This window comes from Leishmania braziliensis, chromosome 36 (assembly GCF_000002845.2).
Source record: "Leishmania braziliensis MHOM/BR/75/M2904 complete genome, chromosome 36".
Classification (NCBI taxonomy): Eukaryota; Euglenozoa; class Kinetoplastea; order Trypanosomatida; family Trypanosomatidae; genus Leishmania; species Leishmania braziliensis.
The window spans coordinates 1,344,795-1,356,167 of record NC_009327.2 but is presented as its reverse complement, the minus strand read 5'-3'; the positions used below and the strand labels follow the sequence as shown (position 1 = coordinate 1,356,167).

Sequence of the window (11,373 nt, the reverse complement as noted above, 5' to 3'; positions counted from 1 at the left end):
CGCGCTGAGGTGGTTAATGCTGTGACTCTGTTGTCCGACAGTTGTCGTAGTGCTCTGCGCCTGTTTCTGTGAGGTGATCGCTTGCGCAGCGTGTGACAGTGGTGCATTACGGTCTCGTGTGTGTGTGGGTGTGTATGTGCGCCTTCCGCCTGCCTTCTCTCTTCTCCCCTCCCCCCCCCCCCGTTGTTGCTTTTTTGCTTCGCCCTCTCTTGACCTGCGCCCCTTTGTTGTGGATGCTCCGCGGCCGTCTTTCGTCTTCACATTCTCGGTACCTACCCCTGTGTGCTACTATGTACAGCGTTCCATCCTCTCCCTCTCCCTCCCTCCCGCGCACCTACACACTCGCTCTAAGCCCAGGGGGAGAGTTCACCACGCTAGTACTGCATCTTCCCCACAACGTCTTGTGTTGCTCTTCTTGTCCTCTGTGTTGATGGATCCGCCCCCTCCCATTTTGTGGCTGCTTTATTCCCTTTAGTCACAACACTCATACGTACGCACACCCTCTTCTTAAGCTTCCCTAATCACCGTCTTTGCCTCTCTCTACACGCGTGCGACGTCGCAGGTTGGTATGCTCGAACGGCTTCACAATGGCTCAACTTCTACAGAGACAAGCAGAATGACCCAGAGAGACGGGAACGCACACCATACAGTTCGTGATCGCACTGCCTCTACACCTGCAGATCGGCCTTCCTCCTTCCTCACTCTCTCTCTCTCGGCACCTCTTTCTCATAGGTGACTGATGATGCACACCAGCGTTTTTCATAGCGGTCGCGCTCCAAGGAAGAGGGTAGCAGACGTAGGTGACAGCCGTGAACAGCCACGCCATGCCACCGCAGGAGTAAGTCGTAGAGAGTCGAAAAGGTGGACTTTTTGGTGTTAGTAAAGACAGCTGCTAACCTGTCTGGTTCCCCCCGTAGTGCTTACGCAGCACCTTTGCAATCTGCATAGCTGATAAACGCACAGACCTCCGCCCTGGATCACGGTGGTACCCTGACATGACTTTTTTTGGGGGGTCCTGAATGGCGGAGTGTTCAATCCGGGGGCCACCTCGAAGCCTCCACCCCTCTCGCTCCCTAGTGAGTCCGCCTTCCTCCCTCCCTCCCCACACCAAACAAAAAGACTCGCGTACCCCTCCTACCCCTTCTCTCCTTTTTCTCTCCGCTCATGATCTGGCATTTGACCCTGTGTGCGTCTCACTCTCCCTCTCCCTCTGTGTAGAGCTGCATGCAGAGGGAAAAAATAACGAAGAGGCACCACGTGACACCGCTCATCACCATCACACAAACGAGCGCTTGCATTTGCAAAAAAAAAAAGAAAGGCCGAACTACCGCCAGTGCCACCTTAGCGAAGTCAGCCTCGGTTTGACCTGACAGCGCACCCGCAGCTTCTTTCTGTGCGTGTGTGTCGGTGAGCTGCCCAAAGAAGAGTGTTGACTTCGCTTCTTTGTGCATTGGCTGATATTAAAACCGTTCTACGCTGCAGGGCGTAGGCCGTCATCACTCCTCCTAAGTCCCCTACTACTCGAGTGCAAAGAATCACACCACACACACACACACACACAAGTGCAGGATACAAAAGGAGGAGTCATGCTGCGCTTGTGTGCTCGACGCTTAGGCAATGCCAAGTCAGCGTCGCACGTATACGAACTGCGCACCTACGTGCTAGCACCCGAGAAGTACGACTCCTTCCACCAGCTCTCTATGAAATATATGCCGCAGCGTCCACGGATTGGTAGCTGCCAGGGCTGCTGGACTGTTCAGCTTGGCGGCGTCAACCAGTACATTCAGATTTGGGGATACGAGAACTTGAAGCACCGCTACGACTGCCGCAAGCAGTTGGAGCAGGATCAGGAGTGGTTTCGCACATATGTAAAGCCGGCTGATTATATGATTATCTCCAAATCCAACGCACTGCTGCGCCTGGTGTACCGCGAGGGTAATGCCAGCACGCAGAGCTACAAGTATCTCATTCAAGTCTCGCCGCACAAGGAAGTGGAGCTGTCGGGACCGAGCGCCATTCTCGCGGCCACCTTCCAGGTTATCGTTGGCGAGGAGGAGGGCAAGTACATTCACCTCGTGAAGGGGCACAACCTAGACGACGTCATTCCGGTGACGCCAACGTTGGGGTGCTCCTCCAAGATCATGGGTCCGGTGCGGTGGTCATCTACAATGAACTGCCTCTGGCGTTGAAGCCTCCCCAGGTGTCTTCCTCTTTTCGTTTTTGCCCTCTCGTTCTCTGCTCACGAACGCGACTTGTTCGATTTTGCGGCGATCGCATCGGCGTCGTCTTCGCGCCGCAAGCGAAGGCAATCTCTCTCTATGTGCTTCTGTGCGCCCATGTGTGTAATCGTCTGTCTTGTTCTTGTCTCTCTCTCTCTAGTCTAGTATTCACTACTCGCGACTCTTCTCCGTTCCTTCTCCTTCCCTCACCGCACCGCGTAATCTGCGACCTTTTCTTGTTTATTTCGTTCCCACTCCTCACTAGCAGTTTTCCGCCGCCGTTGCCGTCCGTTAGCTCTATCAGTCTCCTCCTCCTACTGCCTATCATGGAGGAGGAGGGGGGGGGGGCGGAAAGAGTCTATGAAATACAAGTACTGGGCGATACACAACGTGGGCTGCGGCGATGGCACGGCCACGCTCACTGCATCTTGAGAAGCGGCAATAGGCGAGGGAATGGAGTGGACTCCCCTCTCTTTTATGCCGCTGCTGAGTCACGCCCTCTTTCTCGACACTCGTCGAGCAGAGTCCCCGCCATATACGAGACAGGGGCGAAGTCCCGGCGTCTCTTCGCGCAAGGAGGAGTGGTGGACCCCCCCCCTCCTTCCCTTCCCCCGTTTTCAATTCAATCGTGATGCCCCACACGTTGCCGTTGCCTTTGCACTTCTCTCCTTACGCTGCATCTCCTCCTCTCTATTTCGCGTTGCGGCTATAAAGGCGCACCTGTCCACCTCCCTCTCTCTATCCCCGTACGCACATCACTGAACCCGCCTCGTGTCGTCCTCTCTTGCACTTGCGCTGTCTACTGTGCTAGCCCTTTGCATGTGAGGGGCTGCAGCTGTGGTCGCGACATGAGAGGGACACTCATGCGAACGCCTCACCTCTGGCGACCTCAAACGACTAGCCGCCCGTTCTCATTGGAGCGCATCTTTGTCATCAACCTGGACCGCCGCCCTGATCGGTGGGTAGCAATACAAGCAGTGTGTGCTCGCGCCGGTCTCCCAGTAGAGCGAACGGAGCGTGTTCCTGCTATAGAAGGCTCACTCGTCGATGTGAACGTTGCGTATCGCTGCGGGTTGGTCTCTGCGTTGGGTCTGCGGCGACTGAAGGAGCCCTCGGAGCATCACGTATGGGGCATGGACCTGAACAAGGCGGCTCTCGGGTGTGCGCTGAGTCACATACATCTCTGGGCACGCATCGCGGCCCTGGGTAAGGTGAGCAACGTGTCCGCTGAGGCGTCTGCGGTGGTACTGCCCAAGCAGTGCTTTCTGGTGCTGGAAGATGACTCGACACTAGCGGATGCCAAAGGGAGTGACAGCGAGTCACCCGCCGCATCGCCCTCACCTCCGTTTCTCGACCAGCTTCAGCGCCGTATGAGCAGCGTGCCGCCAGACTGGGAGCTTGTGTACGTGAGTGGCCTCGACACAGCAAGACAGTGCCCCCACATGCAGGTAGCAGAGGGTGTGGCACATGTCCCACAGTACCATCGCACGACGAACGCGTACCTGGTCACTCCTCAAGGTGCACGTAGGCTGCTCGCCACCTGTGTGCCCCTCACATTCCAGCTGGACACTGTAATGACAATGAATGTGGGCTACCCTCCCGGCATGGTTGGTGTGGCAGGTGTGAAGACGCTGCCTTACGTACTCGACCCGGTCTGCTACACTCTCCAACCGCCACTCATGCGGCAGTCTGCTCAGCTTGGCACCGACATCCAGCACTGAGTGCGAGGCTACCGCTTCTCTGCGACGGCCCCACCACCTCGTTTTCACCCCATACACCCCTCTCGCCCATGTTGTCTTTGACCCTTAAAAGCTGGAGAGCGAAAATCAGCAGAGAATTCTACCTCACCATCACAAGCATGTGCGGGAGGTCGCCCAAGACTCGCCGGCGAAGTGCTCGAGCGCACCTGCCTGCGTCCCTACTCTCCTGAGATTCTGCAGCTGGCATTTTCTCTACTTGTCTACATGTGGACCGATAGGTGTGCTTCTTTTCTCTGCCTCCTCCTCCATTAGCTTCTCTCGATTTGCATAGCTCCCACTCTCTGTCACGCAGAGGGAGTTGAATTGGCCTCGCACTACTCCTCTCAAAGCACATATGTCAGAGTACAAAACAATGATCAACTCGATTGAACCTATTGAGTCGTAGCTTGCGTCTGCATGCTCAGACGTGCTACCGATAAACCAGAGACTGACATACAGAGAAAAAAAGCACATGTAAAGCGACCACAGCAGAGCAGCAGTAGAGGCGGGCCGCTCCCGTGTACACCTGCATGTCAATCGTTGCGGACCTCCCCCCTCCCTCCCTGGATGCATGTCAACGCCGCACCACCCTCTCGGGTTGACCCTGTATCTCTCACCGTGTCTATTCATACGACCCCCACATGTGCCTCCGCCCTTCTCTCTTTCCCTGCCGCTGCACAGCGCCTTCTCGTGCGGCATCGGTTTTAGTTTCCTCTCACGTTTTGTTCTCTGAGCAGCGTTGTTACACATTCGCGAAACCAAAGAACCCCCCCCCCCCCACAGACACACACCTATCGACTGCCATCGATTTCCTCAAGTTGTGTCTTTGTGGCGCTTGCGTCCTCGTTTGGTCGATCGCGTGCACGAAGCGTGTGTATTCTGCGCCTCTTCCCTTCCCCCTGGCCGCCACTCTATTACAAGCACCACATACCCCACAACAAGAAGAACAGAAGGAGCAGACCAAGTACAATGCAAGCGCTTGGCAGCATATTCCACAAGACGACGCCAGAGGAAGAGGTGCGCAAGTGGACGCGCAACCTGCGCTCTGAGCAACGCAAGATTGAGCTTCAGATCAACAAGATCCAACGCGAGGAGACCAAGGTAAAAATGTCGATGAAGCAGGCAGCAAAGCAGAATGATGAAGTGGCGGTACGGATGCTGGCGAAGGAGATGATCCGCTCTCGCAAGGCGGTGAATCGATTGTACGCCTCCAAGGCACAGATGAACTCGGTGTCCATGCAGTTGCAGAACCAGTCAAGTCAGATGAGGATGTCCGGCTCGCTCAAGAAGAGCGGCGAGATTATGAAAGAGATGAACAACCTAGTCAAGGTGAAGGGAATTCAGCAGTCCATGATGGCGATGGGCAAAGAAATGGCCAAGGCAGGGCTAATCGAGGAGATTATGAACGATACGATTGATGAGGCGCTAGACGACAACATCAGCGACACAGAGCTCGAGGACGAGGTAAACAAGGTGGTGATGGACGTGGTGCAAGGTCAGATGGACGGCGCACGCGTCGGTGCTTCTCGTATCCCGACAGCGCAGCAGCAACAACAGGAAGCTGCAGAGGAGGAAGGAGAGGATGAGCTCATGGAAAAGTTCAATGCGCTGCGCAACTCGTAAGCGAGGGGAAGGAAAGATTGTAAGGTGACAATGGAAAGGTAGGGGTGACAAAGGGAGAAAGGGACGGCAGAGAGCCACGGAAGCTATGCGTCTGCACTGCGCTTGACGGACCTGTTGAGCACGAGTACGTCTGAAGTATCATCGCGTCCGCTGGCTCGACCGTGGGTAGACGCGTTTCTCTACATGTCTCAATCAGCTTCTCTCCGGGCAGCGTGTGCATCTGCCTTTCAAGTTCAGTGGAGAGGGAGGACTTGCAGCGCTACACCACGCCACGGCGCACTGCTCTCGTCCTTCCGTCTGGCGGCCACCCGTATCTCTTTGCCCCCTCCCTCCCCCATCCCCCTCATGCCGCCTCGTCCCTCTCCCCTTTTCTCTTTGCCTCGTCTTTCGCAGCACCCCTCCACCTCTGCTACAGTCCTCTCTGCCATGGTAGGCTTGAGTTTTTTGGGGGGCTTTTCAATGTGTCATTTTACCACGAGCCAGTAAATAAGGAGTGGGGGAAGCAAAAACGAGCGTGCACCCACCACCACCACCATCACCCACACGCATACATACACGCACGCACCACGGTGGCTTTTTGCGTCCGACTCCTACCTCTGTTGCCCCTTTTGTCGTTTTGGTCTCCTTGTTGCGATGTCGCTGATCTTCAGTCTCTGTTCAGCTCCTTCTTCGACCCCGTTGCTTTCCACAATCTTCTCAGTTTTCACTGCTGATCTCAGTCGATGGTTATCAGCTGCGTGTCTTTGCTGGAGCTCTTGGTAGTTGTTGCTCTTTCCCACGAGGTGTCGTTTGGTGATCGTCCTCATATCGAACGGAAGCAAAAGGCGTTTGTGTGTAGTATCTCGGGTGACTCAGGATCACCCTCTCGCTCTTTGGTGGTGCTGAGGCACGGAACTCGTGCGTATCTCACTTGGTTGTGCAATGTTGTCTCCTGCGAGTCGTTCCTGCTCACTCTGCCCTTTTGCTTTCACGTCTCCCTCTCTTCCGCTTGGTGGGTATGGGTGGGTGGCCGGTCTCATTTTCCTTCTTATTTTTTTGTTCCTTCGCTTTGCTGTGAAAGTCGTCGTCTTCTCCTTGACGATGTCAATCGCCTTACTGCTGTCCAGGTCGTCATACCCACTCTTCGGAGAAGTCACGAGCCTGCGGTCTGAGCTAGCGCTGTGCGGAAGAAACATGCATCCGCGAGCACGCTTGGACCAGCCCACTGCGGATCGTGTGGACGACTCGACAAAATACCAGCACACCCACGCCTGTCGAAGTCGTGCAAATTCAGGAGAGGGTGGAACGCCCCCGTCGCCACAGACTCATGGCAGCGTCACGCGTGCGGTGGCACATCCAGGCACGCCATCCGGACACGCCTTTTCTCCCAATGGCATGGACGGAAATTGAAAATGCAGATAACGAGACTCCATACAACAACGTCTTGAACGAGACCCCAGGATCCGAAAATGCGAGGAGTGTGCGCACGCGCTCTCAAGCGCAGCTAGCATGGAATACTACACTCACACAAGGCATCCAGAGGTCAGAAGTGCAAGAGTGATAGCCAACAAAGGTGCGAAGAGATGCACATCGATCGCTCCCTCCCTCCCTCCCCCTAGTGCATGTATGCGAGCCATGCCGTATCTCCTACACCTGGCTGAGTGTGCTGATGAGGCAGGGATACGGAAGCGTGACGAGGCCACCCCGAATGGAACCATCGAGTCCTCCAGACTTCTGAGGAGACACCACATCAAATTATGGAACGCCACGGCTTGAAAGGGTTGAGAATAAAACATGGCACACCGACAGGGGACAGAGTCTCAGAGAACCCTGACCTGCCGCTGATCAGCTTCCCTCTCCAGCTCATCTGGCACGCGCCTAGACCACGTCCTGATACTGACGTGATAGACATCACCGCTTCCGCCCTCGAGCAGGGCCCTGGGTGCGGCCCGAGTGGATCGACGTGTGCAGTGCGCTCGGGTTCATCTGGTGTCGATCACGCAGCACGTACCCAAAGGAGAGATGGGGAATGACATGAAGAGTCCGCCAGACACCTGACCCGATTCAGCGGCAGGACGGCTTGTCCAAGACGACGATGATTGAGCTGTGGTGCCATAGAGGCGTGTGCACACTGCCGTTGGATACGTATGCATTCGTGGACGTGTCCTTGGTGAAGGGACACGTTATGGACAACAAAGTCCTATCCCAGGGTGTCGCATTTCGCTCTTGTATGTGGCCTGAGAGTGTAACTGCGATTGCTTGAGTTCGCATAATATGCGCGTGTGTGTGTGGGTGTGTGGGTGACACTTCACAGCATCGTCTCTTCATCGAGTGCAGACTCTGCCAAGCCAAAACGAAAGGAGGGTTTTAGGTGATGGCTGGGCTAGCACTGACTGTGCCTAGGCTTCTCAGACCACTGTATTGGGGGATATTGAGAGGATGGTAGGTCAGCCAAAACAGGGCAAGTGGTTGTCGCTTGAACGCCCACTGCAAGGCCTTTCCGCCCCTCTTTCGATCTGTGCAGGTCTCGCGAAAGGGACTACACGAAGAATTTTCCAAGTGAATCATACGCACACACGCTACACACTGGCAGGCGCACTTGCACGAAACAACGGGTGCCTTCACTACCCTTCTTAGGGTGCCTTTCGGAGATGAAAAAGGACATCCCGTTACAGACGCTACTTGTTTTTCTCTCCATTGTCTCGTCTCATGCATCGCTCATCATCACCGACTCACGAGCATATCCCTCCGCCACCCATCGGATCAGTGCTCCTCACCCGTCTCACTCGATTCTTCTTCCTACTACTACCCTGTGTACGTCTCCATGCATGCAGCACCACCGTCGATAAGCGAGAGAGACATTTGCTTGGTGTATCTTTGGAGTGAGTAGAGGTGCCGTGCACGGCTGCAAGAACGCACCCCGCGCCTTACACAGGTGTCCCCCTCCCTTCACGCCTGCCTACACGCTCACACACGCAGGTATCTGCAAACATTTTACATGTCCCCCCCCCACGTGCAGCAACAGAAACGAACAACAAAGCGCTCCAAACAGCGAGCTTGGCGGCCACCATGCCAGGTGAAGCGTCCGGTGACGTGGTGGCAACCACCTCGGCCGACTGGGAGACGCAATATGAAAGAGACTTCGACGCGCAGCAGAGCAGTGGCCCCTTCATGTTTTCTGAAAGTGAGCGTCGAAAGAACCGCGAACTTTTCTCGCGGCTGCGTGACCTTCTCCCCTTCGACGACGCGTACAAGGTGAGCGACTGCGACCTGATGTATCGCTTTCTCATTGGTAAGCACTGGAACGTCGCCAAGGCGGAGAGCGGGATCCGCAAGTACGTGCAGCTGCGCAAGTCGGACAATCTCGACAGCATTATTGGGGAGCAACTGCACCCCACCATTTCCTCGGTGCTGTCGCCCATGCACAACGGCATGCCGTGTCCCATCTACGGCCTCGACAGGGAGGGTCTCCCCGTGCTGTGGCTTTCGCCGGACGCCGACAAGCTCGCTGCAGCTATGAAGGACTTTACCAACGAGCAGCTACTGCGTTGTCAGCTGTGGTCGATGGAGCTGGGTCGCTACGTCTGCCTGCGGCGGAAGGTGGATCGCTGCACGTACGTGGTTGATCTGGGAGGCATCACCATGTCCAGCGTGAACAAGGCAACACTGGCGCTTCTCAAAAGTGTCATGGACCTGCTGCAGGTTGCCTACCCTGAGATCATGCGCCGTCTGCTCTTCTTCAACATGGGGTGGACGGTGTCCGCCGCCTGGAAGGTGCTGCGGCCGCTGGTGGATGTACGCGTGCAAGACAAGATCAAGTTCGAGAGTGGCCCACCAACGTTAGCGGCGCTGCAGCAGTACATCGCAGCTGATCAGGTGCACCCTTCATTTGGCGGCACCGGATCTGTAAATGCCCTGGACACGATCCTTGACGCTGAGGTGCGCCGCATCCGGGCGCGTCTCGAAGACCGAGCTCCCCCACAGCCTGCCGCTGACACTGTCTCGATCACTCACAGACCTTCCGTGATGTCGTGCCAGGACGCGAGCCAGCTGAGCGGAGAGGCGCTTACGCTCTATAGCATCTGCTCGACACCGCCAGGAACTACCTGCTCGTCCCCCAATGTAAGCCCATTTCCCGAATCCGATGTCCAAACAGAAAAGAGGGAGCGGGTGGTGGTCGGCGCGCACAGTGCCGTAACTGCTTGGTTGGCCAAGACGAACGCCGCCAAGGGGACAATGGATGCGCTTGACGTGTCGCTCAATGTCGTCTCCTGGTTCAGTGAGTATGACTGCGACAAGGAAGAAGCATCCTCGACTCCCGTCGCTGACGACGCGGCGAAGTACTCTAGCCATGGTGCTGCTTTGCTGTCGTTACATGGCTCGCCGACAAACGATATCGTTGCCTCTTCACACGAGTCGGAGCCGATTCATGTCGCGAAGGGCGCAGGGCCCACAATGCAGCAGCAGACAGAGTTACCAAGCTTGACCATCTCGCTAACGTACGGGGCTGACGGCAGCATCAGCGGCTACTGTAGACAGCAGTGGATCGGATGCTTCAAACAGGGTCTGTTCTACACCCCCACCCTTAATGACGAAGACTCCACATCACAGTGGCGCTTTTCCTCCCTCCTGCCCCCACCGCAGTGCTCCACTCCTCGTGATTGCGCTGGACGCAGCGTGGGGATGCGGTGGGGTGAACTTTTGAACGAGGCGGGCCACCCCCTGCACAACTTCCTCATCGTGTGCGACGCTCAGCGCCGCGCCCGCTACCTGCTGCGCGTGAGTCGCCTCCGAACACGGCTGACCATCTACAGCATCGTCGGGGACGCCGCGATACATACGGAGCAGAATAACCGGCACTACGTCGAGGGCGAGCGTGCGAAGCTGGGCGTCGTGGTTCCTCATTCCAGCACCATCAGCTGCGGCGACAAAGGGGCTTGGATGCTGTACGGCGAGGATGCGACAAAGCGCTTGTCTCGTAACCCAACGCGGCACCTGCAGCAGCTCCTCTCGAAGGCGAAACGGGCGGTGTCGACAGCGAAGAAGAGCGGAAGCGGTGCTCCACAGGACAAGGCGTCAAACGGCCGCTGGTCAGCGTCCATCTTCTCCACCTTGGCTCCAAGCCCTCTTGATCAGTACAGAAAAGACCGGGACGCGGCGGTGGATGACGGCACACAGCTACTCGCGGAGTGCAAGGGCCAAACCATCAGCTTCTACAAGCTTTTGACCGAGAACTCGCTGTCCGACTTGTTTGCCCTGACCGTCGCCATCACACAGTCATGGAATAATGAGATGGGCAGCTACAAGAACAAGGCGGTAGCGTCCAAGGCGACGTTGTATTCCTCTGAGGATGATGTAATAGCATAGAGGAATTGACGGGATCGTTGAGGCCTTCCTCTCTTTGCCGCTATAGCTGCAGTTGCGCCAGCGAGCAAGAGGGAGATCTTGTGGCGGTGGTGAAGAAGGCAGGAGGAGCCTCCGATGCCATCGATCATCTCTTAACAGCCTGCAAGTCGCCTACAGCCCCCAGGCTCCTTTTTCTTCCAGTGCGGCGTCGCTCTTTTGTTTTTGGTTGCGGGCGGCGGGGAGGGGGGGCAGATGCTGTCGTACCTCCTCAACGTACTGCATAGACGGTAGTCGGGACTCTTTTCTGTGCCACACAGTGCTCTCGAATGCGACTCAGCACAGGATGAGGTGACGCGTGTCGCATTTAAACGCACACGCGCGGGCGCACATCTTCCAAAGGGCTTTCCTACACGAAACGTACGCTGGCGCGAGAAGCGCTGTCCCGCGTACAGGGGGCCCTCCCAGCT

General features: G+C 56.4%; 4 protein-coding genes across 4 annotated transcripts; all 4 read left to right on the top strand.

The window, feature by feature from the left end:
• Positions 1 to 1,586: 1,586 nt before the first annotated feature.
• Positions 1,587 to 2,189, top strand: LBRM_35_3690 (conserved hypothetical protein; the record flags this gene model as incomplete). Its single annotated transcript, XM_001568938.1, has 1 exon — positions 1,587 to 2,189. The coding sequence occupies one exon, from the start codon at positions 1,587 to 1,589 to the stop codon at positions 2,187 to 2,189; it is 603 nt and encodes a 200-aa protein (XP_001568988.1).
• An 893-nt stretch (positions 2,190 to 3,082) lies between these two features.
• LBRM_35_3680 (glycosyl transferase-like protein) lies at positions 3,083 to 3,940 on the top strand (the record flags this gene model as incomplete). The annotated part of the gene is made up of 1 exon (XM_001568937.1): positions 3,083 to 3,940. One exon carries the CDS (start codon positions 3,083 to 3,085, stop codon positions 3,938 to 3,940), a length of 858 nt encoding a protein of 285 aa, XP_001568987.1.
• A 987-nt stretch (positions 3,941 to 4,927) lies between these two features.
• LBRM_35_3670 (SNF7-like protein) lies at positions 4,928 to 5,581 on the top strand (the record flags this gene model as incomplete). The annotated part of the gene is made up of 1 exon (XM_001568936.1): positions 4,928 to 5,581. The coding sequence occupies one exon, from the start codon at positions 4,928 to 4,930 to the stop codon at positions 5,579 to 5,581; it is 654 nt and encodes a 217-aa protein (XP_001568986.1).
• A 3,048-nt stretch (positions 5,582 to 8,629) lies between these two features.
• On the top strand, positions 8,630 to 10,927 carry LBRM_35_3660 (conserved hypothetical protein; the record flags this gene model as incomplete). Its single annotated transcript, XM_001568935.2, has 1 exon — positions 8,630 to 10,927. The coding sequence occupies one exon, from the start codon at positions 8,630 to 8,632 to the stop codon at positions 10,925 to 10,927; it is 2,298 nt and encodes a 765-aa protein (XP_001568985.2).
• Between the last annotated feature and the right edge of the window lie 446 nt (positions 10,928 to 11,373).